The 15647-nt window shown below is 42.4% G+C and overlaps 2 protein-coding genes across 5 annotated transcripts in view; one reads left to right on the top strand and one right to left on the bottom strand.

The window, feature by feature from the left end:
• The window catches only part of ap4m1 (adaptor related protein complex 4 subunit mu 1), a 28796-nt gene extending 24766 nt beyond the window's left edge, over window positions 1–4030 (top strand). The window contains exons 13-15 of the mRNA XM_063073980.1: window positions 791–841; window positions 2158–2275; window positions 2528–4030. Of these exons, the coding sequence (XP_062930050.1) occupies window positions 791–841; window positions 2158–2275; window positions 2528–2719 (361 nt within the window). The 3' untranslated portion in view covers window positions 2720–4030. The remainder of the gene's footprint in view (window positions 1–790; window positions 842–2157; window positions 2276–2527) is intronic.
• Window positions 4031–4798: 768 nt separating this feature from the next.
• Window positions 4799–15647, bottom strand: part of LOC134360004 (cohesin subunit SA-2-like) — a 109499-nt gene continuing 98650 nt past the window's right edge. For 2 of the 4 annotated variants that reach the window (XM_063073977.1, XM_063073976.1), the window contains exons 33-37: window positions 13684–13864; window positions 10543–10650; window positions 9799–9898; window positions 5762–5836; window positions 4799–5092 (exon numbers count right to left, since the gene is read on the bottom strand). In XM_063073977.1, the coding sequence (XP_062930047.1) occupies window positions 5084–5092; window positions 5762–5836; window positions 9799–9898; window positions 10543–10650; window positions 13684–13864 (473 nt within the window). In that variant the 3' untranslated portion in view covers window positions 4799–5083. The remainder of the gene's footprint in view (window positions 5093–5761; window positions 5837–9798; window positions 9899–10542; window positions 10651–13683; window positions 13865–15647) is intronic. The other 2 variants (XM_063073979.1, XM_063073978.1) reach the window with 2 other exon arrangements.

Genomic DNA, 15647 nt, shown 5'->3' with positions numbered 1-15647 from the left:
CACCCACGGCCCCACCAAACTGGGTAATTCGTTTGTGTGGATGCTGTGTGATGTACCCCACCCCACCCAAATAACAGACAATACACCAGATACGATTAAATGATTTACAGTTTATAGATATTACTGAAACTATATAATTAATAGAGAATAAAATATAAAAGGAAAATAAAAGGCGCCACACTTATCAAAGTTCAATCTCTTCGTGCACAAAACAGTTGGAGCTCTTCTCCTTCACCCTGCGACCCCTCGGACCACCTCGACCGGCTGCCTGGGACCAACAACGGTGGTCAACCAGACGCTCCACATGAGTCCGTTTCCTGTCCTCGCTGAACGCCCTCTTTGGGGTCCGACCCTGTTAGCAGACATCACAGCACCTGGTCCATCCTCTGTCTCGCTCTCCCGCCTTCTGCCCCAAAACCCCGCGCATACAAATCTCCCAGATACACCAAAATCATAACAACTATCCCAATTGGTTAATAGTATCCTCTCATCAACCCCTAACCCACAACAAGCTGCTAACGCAAAACTTCTCAGCGTTTAACATAACAAAGAAGCCATTTTAATTAGCCTACACAGTGACATGAGACGAAACCCCCTTACCCAACCATTTTTGCTACGTGTTAACTACTCTCCTGCCTCCCCCCCCCACCCCCGCACTGACTTTGTTTGCTTCATTCTCGGTGTCCTTTTCCATATCCTTAGGTTCCACGCGACGTTGATCTCCTCCTCTTTACTGCGTGAGACGACCTGACATTTGCACTACTACTAACGATCCTGTTTTTCATTGCAGTCAGGCTCTGAACGTTACTGTGCATCTTCCAGTGCCCAAGGGAACAGCAAGGTTAGAGCTTTAAATCACAGTTCACTGCATTACATTCCCCTCCATTCCCACAGCAATAGTGAGGGATCCAGGCACAGAGTGGGTCACCTCAAGCTGTTATTTACTGTCAAGTCAGCAGTAGGACAAGTGATGGTGAAGAGGCAAGAATGAAATATCTGGCAATGTGGTGTGATCCCGTAATGAGCAATGATCTATAAAAGGAATGGCATTATATAATGTGCTGTGGTCTGTGTAACAGTGTGTTTATGGGGTGGGGCTCTATTTGGTAATGTGCAGTGGTTCAGCAGTCTCCCCCTTTAGCAGAACAAGAATGCCCACAGTGCTCTCTCCAAGGCCCAGCATAGTTGTAGTATGTTTTGAAACATCTTTAATTTGTAGTCACTTCCTCTTGAGATCAAAAGCCATTCTCCACTTGCTGCTGTCCAAGATTTTCAGTGACTTGTGAAAATCAATACTGGGTCTTTTGCCATTTAGAACAAGGCTCAATATTTCTTTGTCCCACTTGAGTTTCTCTACTCTTTTTGCCCATTCTCTCACTTGTTTTATATCATCAGTAAACTCAGATTACGTTTGCTCCTCCCAGTCAAACATAGGTTTTGAATCATCAGGATTCAGGCACTGACCCCCATGGTACCCACTGCTCACCCACCCTGTTACCAGAGAGGGTCTGTTTATTCCATATTAACATGTTACCCCAATTCCATCTCATTCTCTGACCACCTACATGGGGACCTTATCAAGCACCCTCTGAAAATCCAAGTATGGCATTTTCACTGACTCTCCCCTCCATCCTCAAAGGTTTTTGGGATATGATTTCCCCTTCATACTTTTTGTCGTAGATCCCAGCATTTTCCCTGGTGGCTTGGTCGGCCTGTTTTCAGGAAGAGCTTCTTCCCCTCTGCCATGATTTCTGAATGGACAATGAACACTACCCTCACTACTTCTTTAAGTTACTTACTATAGTTCAGGTTTTTTTTTGCATTATGTATTGTGCTGCTACTACAAAGACAACAAATTTCATGACATATGCCAGTGATATTAAACCTGATTCTGATTCATTTTCTTTGGTTTAATCTGCAGGAATTGTTCTTGAATACACCCACAAATATCCATTATCTCTGTAGTCACTGCTGTCAAAGGTTTCACTGAAGGTGATCAGGTCATTGGGGTTTATCATTCCATAGTTTGGTCCTGTAACATGCTGTGGTCAGGGTAGGGTCTGGATCTTGTTCTTCAGCCTGCAACAGGGTTTCATCTTGCAGTGTGTTACTGTCTGTTCTAATGTGAATGGTGACTAATTCTGGCCTATGTTTCAGTCTCTCCCAGGAACTGAGCAGTCCTGATCAGTCTGCTGAGCTGGATGTTAACACTAGGTCTGTGCACTGGCAGATCCCCACCTTTCCTGGAGGCTCACAGTTCACTGCACTGTTCAAGGTGAGAGTGCTGGGGCAAGGAGCTGTGCCACACTGTTGGGAACAGACAGGTTAAAACTACAGGCTCAAAGTGTTCTGAGGTTAAACAAAAAAGAAATTTGGTCTATTCTCTACTTGGGAAGGAGCGATGATGCTGTCAGTCCCTTCGCTGAGCAGGGACACTTGGACAGGCAGACCTATTCCCCTGGTCTCAATGTGGGGTGGGGTGAGATTCATGGCAAAAAGTAACCGTGTTCATATTCCTTTTGTGCAGCTAGAGGTCCCTGGACTGAGTGCCTCATCGTTGCTGGAGCTTGGTCCCGTCTGCATGCAGTTTGAGCTGCCCATGACCACCTGCTCAGGGCTACAGGTCCGATTCTTGCGTGTGACTGCCTCGCAGGCTCCGCTACCTCATCGCTGGGTCCGCTACGTCACACACAGCAACTCCTATGTTATCCGCATTTGAAGTACTAATGTACTGATGAGAATAGGTTTGCGGAGGGGTGCAACTACCCAGGGATGCCCAAGAATTGAGCCCCATCAATGTAAGGAGGCCACTTAATCAGGTTATTGGGGCAGTGAAAATTACCTGGGTAGTGATCACAGAGTCATCCTGATGAGTTACTGGGACAGAGGCAATGATTCCATCATTGCTATGCTTTCAGAACAAATGTACATTTGATGTAAATAAGAATCTTTGAGTGTGTGCTTTTAGTATAATTTATGGAGGATGGAAACTGGAGTCCAATCAAGATGGCATTGAAGCATGTGCGATGTCACAGGCATAAGGATCTCTGCAACAGATCAGGAGAGGAAGGGAAGTGTTAGAGGGGTAGCTGTGATCGGGAAGAAATGTATTTGTGAGCTGGTGAGTTTATAAGGAGTGGTTTGAGGGAGGAACGTGACATCTTAGGGATTGGCAGATAAGACAATAAATATTGAAGCAATTAAAGTTACAGATGTGCAAGAGGCCAGAAATGAAAATGAAGAGTGACCTTACAATTGTACGGCAAAGAAGAGTTACAGAAGGAATGAAGGGAAAGGACATGGAGGGGTTTTCAAACAAGGGTCAGAACTGAGCTGTTCCTTAACTGCAGCAAATATCACTCAGCAAGCACGTTTGAGTTGGATGATCATGTACAGGTGGCAGAGGGGGTTGGATGAGCATGGGGCAGGGGAAAGCGGTTAGAGAGAAGATCGTTGAGATTTGGAATGATCAAATTTAAGAGTGACCATGTTACAGGTAAAGGTTTGAGCAGCTGAAGAGGGGCAGTAACAGGTTAGGTGTATGTTCTGAAAGTTCAACTTGGTGTCAGAATGAAACAGAACCAAAACTTTGAACAAAAAGGAAAACCTTAACTAATTAAGCTGATGATGTTTAATTAAAACTAATCCTTTCGTTCTGCACATGGTCTACATGCTGATTCTTTGCTTGGCAGTGCAGTTTTGACACCAACCACTATATAAAACAAAAACTGGTCCACGCATTGTCTTTGAACCTATCCCTCTCATTGTGTGTCCTCTAGTATTAGACATTTCGACCCTGGGAAAAAGATACCACAAGTCTATCGATACCTCGCAGGTTTATAGACTTCTCAGTTCTCCCCTCGTCTATATTTTTGTCCAACCTTTCCTTGTAGCAGATATCCTGTAATCCTGTTAAACTTCTGCACCCTGACCAAAGTCTCCACATCTTTTCTGTAACAGGTTGACCACAATGTAGAGTAACCAGAATTTTACAAAGCTGCAACATAACTTATTGACTCTTGTACTCAGTGTCTTTACTAATAAATGTAACATGCTATACACCTCCTTTAGCACTTAATCAACCATGGACATATCAAATCCAGAACAAAAATTTATAACCATCTGGTTCAGTAACATCTTGCAGGAAGATGGATGAACTGGGAGTGAGTAGAAAGCTTGTGGTTAGAACAGAATGCAATTGTTCTTCCCAATATTTAGTTGCAGAAAGTCACTACTCTGTATTTAATACTATAATTCATGCATGGTTGACATTTTAGAGTAAATGATTAACACCAGGTGGTGTCAGTTTAAAGTTTGAAACGTTTGTAGTGTCATTGTGTGTAATCTTGATGACGAATAGATCCAGACAAAGAAAAACTCCCAGACCACAATCAGAAGTATTTATCCACCTATTCTCAGACACAGGTAAATGCACCTCAATTCTTCCTGCAATCCAGGGGGCAAACCATACAATTTCACATTGTGTCTTCACCTTTTACACCAGATTCTCAATTCAGCAACAATCCCTCGGATTCTGTCAAATACCTGTGGTAGTCCCAGTAAATAACTAATGTACTTTACTACTTCAGTCCCCTTTGAACATTTTAGACCAGGCATTCAGACTCCCTTCCCTGATGACCCTTCTTTAAAGTAAGTGACTTGTTAAAGTTTAGCACTTTTTCCTGATGCCAGGACAGATATTAATCATGTCCTTTAGCACAGAAGGGGCATTGAGTCACAGAAATGCAGGCTTTCGCCTGAAAGAAAAATTCAAATCCTGCACTTAAAGTACACAAGTGAAGGGGTAACTTCAAATTGCCTTTATTAACAAAATGTAAGGTAAACTGCAGAAACATCTTTTTACAACAAATTTACAAACACAAGTTAAACTATACAAAAGCAAAGACAACTCATACCCTAGGTCTGAGAAGCCTTAATCCATTACTCCTGCCTTGTGATTTCATGAACTACAGTTGCAGGTCAGCAAGTACAATTAAACCAGTGGCCCAGCAGAGACTCGTTTCAAATGTAAATCCCAAATTAATGTACAGCAATCAAAATAAAAGACAAGTCTCCAGCAGCTTCAGAAATCCTAAAGACAGAAAAGGCAGAATTGAAGACAATGTGCATGGTCAACATTATACAGACATCCACAGAGTGCACAATCACAGTGATAAGTACATACCTTCCAACCCTCCCCCCCACCACCACTCAATAACTCAGATCAGAGAGTGGGCGAGGGCAATGAATGATTCCAAAAGGGCACCAAAAACTGAGGATACATTCAAGGACAAAAGCATAGCACAGCAGGTGGAGCTGTTGCCTCAGCTAACTGAGTTGTTTAAAATGAAAATACTTTGCAAATTGCAAAGTCCAGAGCGAGGGATCTTCAGGGAAGACATCTAGACTAATAGATCTATGTATATTAGACCTTTAATGCAGAAATGTGCTTAGAACCTTAATGAGAGCGTTATCAAACAAAAAAGAAAACAGGTGCTACAAAAGGGTACTTTATATGAAATGACCACAAATATTACACAGTAGAGTGTAAAGCAATTCCAGAACCACTTCACACAATGTGGAAGTATAAAGCACACTCCAAATGTTACTGGGATAATCACAGCTTTCAAGATCAAGGCCGATAGGATTTTTAGGTAAGTGAATCAAGGGATTTAAAACAATGGCAGCTGAATAGTTTTGTGGCAAAGATAATAAATTAGACTATCACATGACTCCAACCTCATTACTAGAAGTCACTTACATCAATGTCGAGAATACTTGAGTCAAAGAGATCCTGCAACAGCCCAGCTCTTCCTTGTCTGCCGAGGGCTCCCTGCTGAAAGTTACAGAAAGAATCAAATTAGTAAAATTACAAAATTCATAGGCAAATGAGCTTTTACTCAAGCACACAGATAAAGTGGCTGAGAGTTGACAAATGTTCAGCTGCGTTACTAATACTCATATCAAATTAATCTGGCCTTAACCAAGAAGTCAGCATAGCATCTGGGTAAAGAGTTGAGGGCACACCACACTGATGGCGGCAATACTGAGAACAAAAGCAATAAACTCGATGACTAGGAGCACTTCAGATTTAAGCAAGAGGGCCAAACTTTGATAGGGAAGATGGAATACTGGAGTGGAAACCTACAAACAGATTGTAAGAGCTCCCATTCCTATGCAGTAGGAAGACAAGCTGATTAATGGAGCCCCTCACAGACGGGAGAAAACATACTCGCCAGGAAACATCAGTGAATTTAGAAACAAAAACTGGCAGCACTGTCTACCTACTGTACTTTGTAGCCTCTCAAATGGAGAACTGTAGATCTTGAGTGAACAAGAAGCCCAAAGAAATTAACATTAGTGTAAAACTAGTACTAGAGAAATTAATGGGACTGAAAAGTAACAAATCCTCAAGAGCAGAACACTAGATCTGCGAAGGAAGTGGCTCTGATAATAGCGGATGTGCTTGATTCTGATAGTATTTTACAATTCTACCCTGGGGGAATAAAAGATTGTTTACCCTATCTATAATTCTCAACTCTATAATTTTATAATTTCCAAATCTTCCAAGGGATTATCGAACAGTCCCACCGATTAGACAGAAAACGTAACCCCATTAATAAATAAATAAAGAAATTTCTCAAGTGGCTGAGAGGCTGAATGAAAGGAGATGTTTCTTCTGCTTGGTAGAGGGAGTGGGGTCTAGAATCTGAGGTCAGGGGCCGGCTGGTGGCACTATGACATCGGCGCCAGACCCGGGAGCGGGGATTCCGGGGTTCGCAACCAGTTGGGTCCGCTCCCGAGTATGCTTCCCATCCGTGCCGGGTTAAGTGTCGAGATAGCAACTCGACCTCGTAAAATAAAGGGAAAATGCTGCAAAAATGTCTGTGTGGAGAATGGCGCACCACACAGTCTCTCTCTCGTTCTGCGCCTTGTAAAAAAGCCATGAAAAAGACATCACGGACACACACACACAAAAAAAAAGAATCTGAGGTCAGTTTAGAATATTTGGAGAGAGATGGTGAAATTAATTCTCAACCACAAAAGGCTGTGGTGGTGAAATCAAAAATGTGAAGTTGTCAGGAAGAGGCATGAGGCAGTGATCAGGTGTATAAAGCTTCAGTAAGGTTGTACTTAAGAGTATTGTGCATATTTCTGGTCATCCATCACAGGAAAGATGTAGAAGTTTTGGAGAAAGTACAGAAGATATTTACAAGTATGCTGCCTGCTTTAGAGGGCATGTACTATGAGGAGACATTAGACAAACCATGTTTGTTTTCTCTGGAGCACTGAAGGCTGAGGGGAGATCTGATAGAAGTTTATAAAATGAGAGTTATAGATAGGGTTACCATCTTTTTTTTATCTCCCCCCCCCCCACAGGGTAGAATTATCAAATACCATCAGAATCAGGTACGATTTCACTGGCATACTGAAATTTGCTGTTTTACAGAATCAGAATCAGGTCTATCACTGGCATGTGACATGAAATTTGTTAACTTAGCAGCAGCAGTTCAATACATAATCTAGCAGAGAGAAAAAATAATAGATAAAATAAACAAACAAGTAGATCAGTTACATACATTGAATAGATGTTAAAAAACATGCAAAAACAGAAATACTGTATATTAAATAAAAAGTGAGGTAGTGTTCAAAGATTCAATGTCCATTTAGGAATTGGATGGCAGAGGGGCAGAAGCTGTTACTGAAATGCTGAGTGTGTGCCTTCAGGCTTCTGCACGTCCTATCTGATGGCACAGTGAGAAAAGGGCATGCCCTGGGTGCTGGAGGTCCGGTCTGGGAGCAGCAGTCTATTGCAATACACAGTAATAAAATGATAAATTACTGCAAATATATACAAATTAAATAAGTATTGCAAAAAGAGAGGGGGAAATACTGGGGAAGTGTTCTTGAGTTCACTGTCCATTTAAAAATTTGATGGCTGAGGATTAGAAGCTGTTGCAGAAATGTTGAGTGTGTCTTCAGGCTCCTGTATCTCCTCCTTGATGGCAGCACTGATGGGGTCTTTAATGATGGACGCTGCCCTTTTGAGGCATCATCTTTTGAAGGTGTCCTGGATGCTGAGGAGGCAAGTACCCATGATGGAGATGGCCAAGTTTACAACTTAATGCAGCTTTTTTCAATCCTGTGCAGTGGCCCCTTCATACTAGATGGTGATGCAACCAGTTAGAAATGCTCTCCATGGTACACCTTAGAAAATTTGACAGTCTTGACATATTAATTGAGTGGTGACTTACCAATTCTCTTCAAACCCCTGATGAAATAGTCTCTTTGTAATTGCATCAATATGTTGAGCTAAGATAGATCTTCAGAGATGTTAATACCTACGAACTTGAAACTGCTCACCCTTTTCTCTTCTGATTACTTGATGAGTACCCTTCCTCAAGTCCACAATCAATTCATTGGTTTTACTGACATTAAGTGCAAGGTTGTTGCTGCGACACACTCAACTGGTTGATCTATCCCGCTTCTGTATGCCTCTTGTCACCACCTGAAATTCTGCCAACAATAGTTGTGTTGTCAGCAAATTTATAGATGGTGTTTAAGCGATGCCTAGCAGCACAGTCATGGACATAGAGGGAGTAGAGCAGTGGGCTAAGCATACATCTTTGAGGTACGCCAAAATTGATATTCAGGTTATTTCCGATCTGCACAAACTGTTTTCCCATTGAGAAAGTCAAGGATGCAGTTGCAAAGGGAGGCACAGAGACCCAGGTTTTAGAGCTTGTTGATTAGATCTAAGGGTACGATCGCGTTGAACACTGAGCTGTAGTCAACAAACAGCAGCACAACGCAAATATTACTATTGTCCAGGTGATCCAAGGCCAAGTGAAGAGCCAGTCAGACTGTATCCCCTGCAGTCCTATTGTGGCGATAGGCAAATTGCATAGGGTCCATGTCCTTGCTTTGGCAGAAGTTGGTTCAAGCCATGACCAACTTCTCAAAGCATTTCATCAGAGTGGACGAGAGTCCCATTGGGCAATAGTTGTTGAGGCAGCTCATCTTGCAGGCAGTGTGAAATTAAACAAAATTACAAGCTGATGACACTGAGGGTAATACTTAACATGCAATGAGAATTGGTTAATGAACAGAAAATAAACTGGGAATAAAAGCTCATTTAGGAGGCTGTCACTGGTAGGGGCCAAAGAGACTATGATGGTGTCTCAGCTGACCAATCTGTCGCAGTGACTTGGATGAGGCAAATTGCGTAGATCCAGGTTTACTGATGATAAAGCTGGGTGTCTGTGAGAGCTATGAAGAGGACACAGAGAGGCTTTGTGGAAGGTATCTGCAGGATGAGGTAAATGGGCAAGGATACATGGGGATAATGAAGTAATCCACAAAAAAAAAATATGGAGAGCTTTTTTAAAAAAGAAACTGAGGTATTGGAGCTAACAGAGTGTCTGGTGCATGAATCACATGCTATTAAGTAAGCAGGACAACACAAAGCATGCTGGCGAGCCTGCTTCTGAAATAATATGCAGGTTTGACTTCTCTAACCAAACAGACAGATTTATGATAGACAGAAGGCAATAAAGGTTCATCTGATTGGTTCCTGGGAAGGTGGTACATAGTGGTTTGGCCAGAAGTGCAGATTAAGTTGACCACAGTGTTGGCTGCTCCCACTCCACATGGAATTGTGTGCACCCATTGACCTCCTTTGTGCCCAGTGTCCACGTGTCCCACTTCAGCTCACCTAGCTCTTCCTGCATTTCACATGTCTGACATCTCCCAACATTCCAGATCCTATTCAACCTATATGAGAGTTCAGTTACTGACCAGAATGATCTCGCTATTTGCATCCGAATGCTCGCTGGTGGCATCAGACATAATTTCTCCTGCTTCAGTGTCTTCTCCTTCTTCTTCCATTAGACTCAGCCTGAAACAGAAAACAAACTCAATCATTCACAGGCATTTGTGAACAGCAACACACCTGGGCCAATTACCCCCAGATACAACAGTGGTCCCAATTCTTATTAAACAATGGTCATAATAGTGGCTACATCAATAGTCCATCCCTAATCTAACTTTGACTGACTATGGGTCAACCACATTGGTTCTGGAACTGCACATAGGACCAACTGGTTCTTCAAGCCTGTGCATCTCCTCTCCCATGTTCCTCACCGCCTGTGGCCAAGTGAGTTTATTGCCCACCCATGATTCCTGCCAGACCCATGATTCCTGCTAACTCTGTATAACAGCAGTTAGTCATTTACATTTTGGAACTGGAGGCTGCAGCTTTGAGGGTATTGCTGGAAAAAACTTGCAGGACAGCAGAGTGTACTGTACGCCCCCTCTGAACTACACCTCTAACCATACACACAGAACTTTCCACCTTGCAGCAGTGGGTGTCATCCTGGAACATGCACTATTTGATGTTTAATCTTACCCTTAAAACCCAGAATAACTTCAATTAACAAAACCAACAATCTAAAATAGATCTTAACAGTACCATTGCAGGATCCAGACTAAAATGCCAGTATGCAGGAAATGTGTACAAATGACATACAATCCATCACTTACAACTGCTGCTTGCGAACTTTTTGTCGGGACCGGTCCTTTTGTACTCTGTTCTTCTGAACCCGATTATTTTGCCGCTTATTACGATTTTGAGAGTCAAGCCAAGACCTGCTATACAAAACAAAGAACAATTAGGTGTGATGGGGAGAACTGTTCCAAAAGGGCTGCTTATCTTGCACAGGGTTTCAGAAGATTGACGAATATTACAAGAAATTGTGATGTTACATGCTCAAGGAGATCTTTTTTTTTGTGAGAATGATGTAATGGTCTTTTGGAGGTCACCTGATGTGATTTTCCCGCCAATGTGAGGTCACGTGATGACATGTGCCCCGTGACTATATAAGGGTCGACCCAGGTGACGCAGTTAGTTTTTGAGTTTGTAGATTTCCAGGTAGAACGCGTTGTGCATCCGTTTCTGTTGCGTTTGTTCTTGTGTCGCAGTTTCATTTTTAAAACGGAAGGTGCATTCTCTTACAAGATATTGTATTATTGGACTGGAAATTTGTGGCTGGAAGTGCCAATTTACTCAATTCCGACAGTTTTGAAGGGAGAGTGAAGAATTCATCAAAGTGAAGGATCGAGAGAAGTCAGCATCGTTTGGCAGTTTAATAAAGAATCGACCTTATTGAGTCTTCGTTGGAGAGAACCTGCATCGAGATAACTCTTGGAAAAGTGCAATGAGTTCATGCAAAAAGGTGCTCTCTTTCTCTAAAGGAATTTAAGGTCAGTCGATTTAAACTGTTTATTTTTGGCATCGTGAATCCTGTGGACAGAATCAGTAGTAAAGGTGCATCTGTGAAGAAATCTTTCTCCAGAGAAGTCTCTCCCAATTGAATGTGTAAAATTGTTGGACTTTTGAAGTTATCGCTCTAAGAACTATATCTGACTGTATCGCTTTAAGAACTGTTTTCGCAATTAACGCTTTAAGAACCATCGCTGAGTGGAGTTGGTGAACAGCTGCATACCTGTTAACCTCCGGTGAAAGTTTTCCTTTGCTTTTTCTTTTTTTCCTTATCGTTTATAAGTGTTTAATAAATGTTTAGTTGTTTTTATATAACCTGTCACGATTAATATTCATTGTTGCCGGTTACGTAACCGTGAAAACAAGAGTAGACAGAATGTAATTGAGAGAATAATATACGTGGGAGGGAGGCACAGGAGATACAAAATAATTTTTGCACTGGCTTCCTGGGCAGAACTTGGAAATAGGATATACACAATGAAAGGGAAGATCCAGGAAGCACTGAGGAAAACAGAAACCTTTGCACAAGTCCAAAGGTAAAGGATAGGTAGATAAATGCAGAAGGCATTTTGGATACTTGTTCAGTGGTGCAAAGGCACCAAGGACAGAAAAGTTAGGTAAAACTTTATAAATCACAGGTTAGATCCCAGGTGGTACAATTCTGGTTGCCACACTATCAGAATGTACTGGGGAGAATGCAGAGTCAATTCACTGGGATGGAACATTTCAGCTATCAGAAGACTGGATAGCCTGGGTTTGGTTCCTTTGCAGCAGAGGATGCAGGAGGGGACCTGACAGAGGTACATAAAATTATGAAAGGCATAGATTGGGAAGATCTTAGGAAAACCTTTCTCCATATTAGGATATCTAAAACTCAAAGCCAGAGGTTTAAGGTAAGGGATAAGAAGTTAAGAGACCTGTGGAAAAACCCAAAGGAAGGCGTTATCCAAGACTGGAGGAGGCAGAGGCACTCTCATTTGAATTGACAAGGTACAAAAGACCAAATGCTGATGAATAAGACTTGTACATACTGACCACTAAGTACCCATTCATACATGCAAGGCCAAAGAGCACCTTTTGGGGTTTATGCCCAGGAAAGTTTATGTGAATTACCTCCCAGGAGGGGAGAAGAAGATGGCTGCGTGACAGCAGCGTGCGCGGCCTCTCTGGTGATGAATATCTGTTATCTGTCAAGTAGGGGACCATGCACAATTCTGATTTAATGGAGATAGACGCAAGAGCACGGAGGAACATCTGGAAAATTTCTGAAATGCCTGCTTCGCTGCGGCAGCTACTGTGTGGTAACCGGAATCTCCGGAACTGAAGGCCTCAAAACCCTTGGCTTTGCGTGTTTCAGCGGGTGGGGAGAGGTTGAAGGCGCTCGGGAGGCTGTATTGGAGAGGTTGGTCGGAATCTCAGAGTTTTCGGATGGATGGACTCAGGGTCGGCTGCTTCCAAGGTATCGGCAAGTTGACAGTGCCTGGAGGCTTATGGCAGGGAGTTTCTCCCTTTTGCTGCTGCTATCGGGGACCCGGGAGTCAATAGACTTGGGACTTTGAGACTTTTTTTTTTACTGTGCCTATGATCTGTTCTTCATCAAATTATGGTATTGTTTTCCACTGCTGTAACTATATGTTATAAATAAGTGGTTCTGTCAGTGTTAGTCTTTGGTCTGTCCTGTTTTCTGTGATATCACTCCGGAGAAACATTTGTATCATTTTTTAATGCATGTATGCATTTCTAACTGACAATGAAAGAGGACTAAGTGTACTCATAATCTAACTATACCCCTGTTCAGGGCTTCAGGGCTTCTTCACAGTTCTCTATATCCAATAAGCACTGCTGTTGTTGCAATACTGAGCAGCCAAACAGTGAATTTACATACACCACTGGCAAACAGCAGACCTGTACCAGTCTGCTCATAATTTTGGTGGAAGAATCACCAGGGAACACTACTATTTGATCACTATCTCCATCCAGAGTAGACAATGAGCCGCTATTCAACTTCTCATCCAGAAAGAAGTAACTCTGTACTATTGCAATACTTGATCCCTCCTACAGCACAAGGCTCTTTTTATACTACACGAGAAATGTTTGAATGCAGTTGTGAAGAATAAGAAATCTGGTTTTGGGATGATACAACAATAAACTGAATGTTGGTGAATGTACAAGGAGGAGCTACTAAACATCAGAAGTGATCAGAAACCTGCTGACTACCTTGGAAGTCAAATGTCCTACAGTGAAAGGCAATGACAACCTAACTACTGTCATCAGCAATAACACACAGGACCGAGGCAGGGCAGGGCGCCTCCTTTGATAGGTTACTAAACCATTGTGCTGAAGTGTCATGAAGTACCAATGCTTTTCTATGATCAGTAAATGCAGACCACAAGCCAACTAACCTGTGGGTAAATTCAGATTCAGAGCCCTTTTCAGAATCCTGATCGGAGCCTTGCAGACTGCCGGAGTCCCACTGGGCTGGTCGCAGGATTGTGGAGGTGAGTATTGGTGTTGTCAGCTTATTGCTCATTTGCAGACTGTCTCCACTATGCAGCCATGTCCCATCCGAACTCAGGTCAGACACTGGAAAATAAATTTTTGAGCAGCTTAAAATATATTTTTTTCTCCAATATAAAATGGATTCCAGATTCTTCCCTACACTCTCCCATTTTGACTCCAACCGTTTCCTACCCCCAATTCTCTGACTGACAGATTCTACAGTTATAAATCAGGCTTGGCTAGAAGCAAGAAACTAGCACAAAAGGTTCAGTGCAAGTGAAGCTCATTATCCTCCCTGTGGGATGTATCGAGACATCCGTCAAGGAAAATTGATATCAACTGAAAAGTAGAAAAACTAGAAGAAATCAACAGGTCAGGAAACATCTGTCTGTAGGCCTTCCATCAGTGGGGGTAAAACTAGAAATGTATTAAAAGACCTTAAAATATAGGAGCAGAATTAGGCTATCTGGCCCATCGAGTCTGCTCCACCACTTTGTGGCTGATCTAATTTTCCTCTCAGCCTCAATCTCCTGCCTTCTCCCCATATCCCCTTCACGCCCTGACCAATCAAGAATCTATCAACCTCTGCCTTAAATATACATAAAGACTTGGCTTCCACAACTGCCTGTGGCAATGACTTCCACAGATTCACCACTCTCTGGCTGTGTACTCTGGTCTTTGAATCTCCCACCATAGGAAACATCTTCTCCACATCCACCATATCAAGACCTTTCACCATGATAGGTTTTTAACGAAGTCACTGCTCATTCTTCTGAATTCTGGTGAATACAGGCCCAGAGCCATCAAGCGCTCTTCATACGACAAGCCATTCAATCCTGGAATCATTTTCATGATCCTTCTTTGAACCCTCTTCAGTTTCAGCACATCCTTTCTGAGGGGTCCAAAACTATTCACAACACTTCAAGTGAGGTCTCACCAGTGCTTTATAAAGTCTTAACATTACATCCTCGCTTTTATATTCTAGTCTTCTTAAATTAAAGCCAACATTGCATTTGCCTGCCTTGCCAGACTCAACCTGCAAATTAACCTTTAGGGAATCCTGCACAAGGACTTTGAAGCTCCTTTGTGCCTCGGTTTTTTTGTATTTTCCCTCCATTTAGACAATAGTCAGCCTTTAATTTCTCCTACAAATGCATTACCATACACTTCCTCAGCACTGTATTCCATCTGCCACTTCTTTGCCCATTCTCCTGATCTAAGTTTGCAATTGCAATGAAGGGGAAATATTTGTGACAGAGAGTAAAAAAAGACTGAAATAAAAATAAAATGATTTAACAAGTGCTCATTTGCGAGAGCGGTGAATGTTAAAAAACAGACGAGAGTGGATATAGGACCGCTAGAAGATGAGGCCAGAGAAATAATAACGGGGGACAAGGAGATGACAGATGAACTAAATGAGTATTTTGCATCAGTTTTCACTGTGGAAGACACTAGCAGTGTACCAGATGTTGTAGTGTGTAAAGGAAGAGAAGTGAGTGCAGTTACTATCACATGGGAGAAGATACTCAAAAAGCTGAAAGACCTATGGGTATTGTAAGTCACCCAGACCAGATAAACCACACCCTAAGGTTCTGAAAGAGGTAGCAGTAGAGATTGTGGAGGCATTAGCAATGATCTTTCAAAAATCATTGGACTCTTGTCATGGTGCCAGAGGACTGAAGAATTGCAAATGTCACTCCGCTCTTTAAGAAAGGAGGAAGGCAGCAGTAAGAAAATTATAGACCAATTAGCCTGACCTCAGTAGTTGGAAGATGTTAGCGTCAATTGTTAAGGATGAGGTTATAGAGTACTTGGTGACACAGGACAAGATAGGGCAAAGTCAGCATAGTTTCCTGAAGGGCAAATC

The sequence above is a fragment of the Mobula hypostoma genome, chromosome 21 (genome assembly GCF_963921235.1).
Source record: "Mobula hypostoma chromosome 21, sMobHyp1.1, whole genome shotgun sequence".
Classification (NCBI taxonomy): Eukaryota; Metazoa; Chordata; class Chondrichthyes; order Myliobatiformes; family Myliobatidae; genus Mobula; species Mobula hypostoma.
Note: the sequence above shows the minus strand (reverse complement) of the source record. Positions and strands in the feature narration are given on the sequence as shown.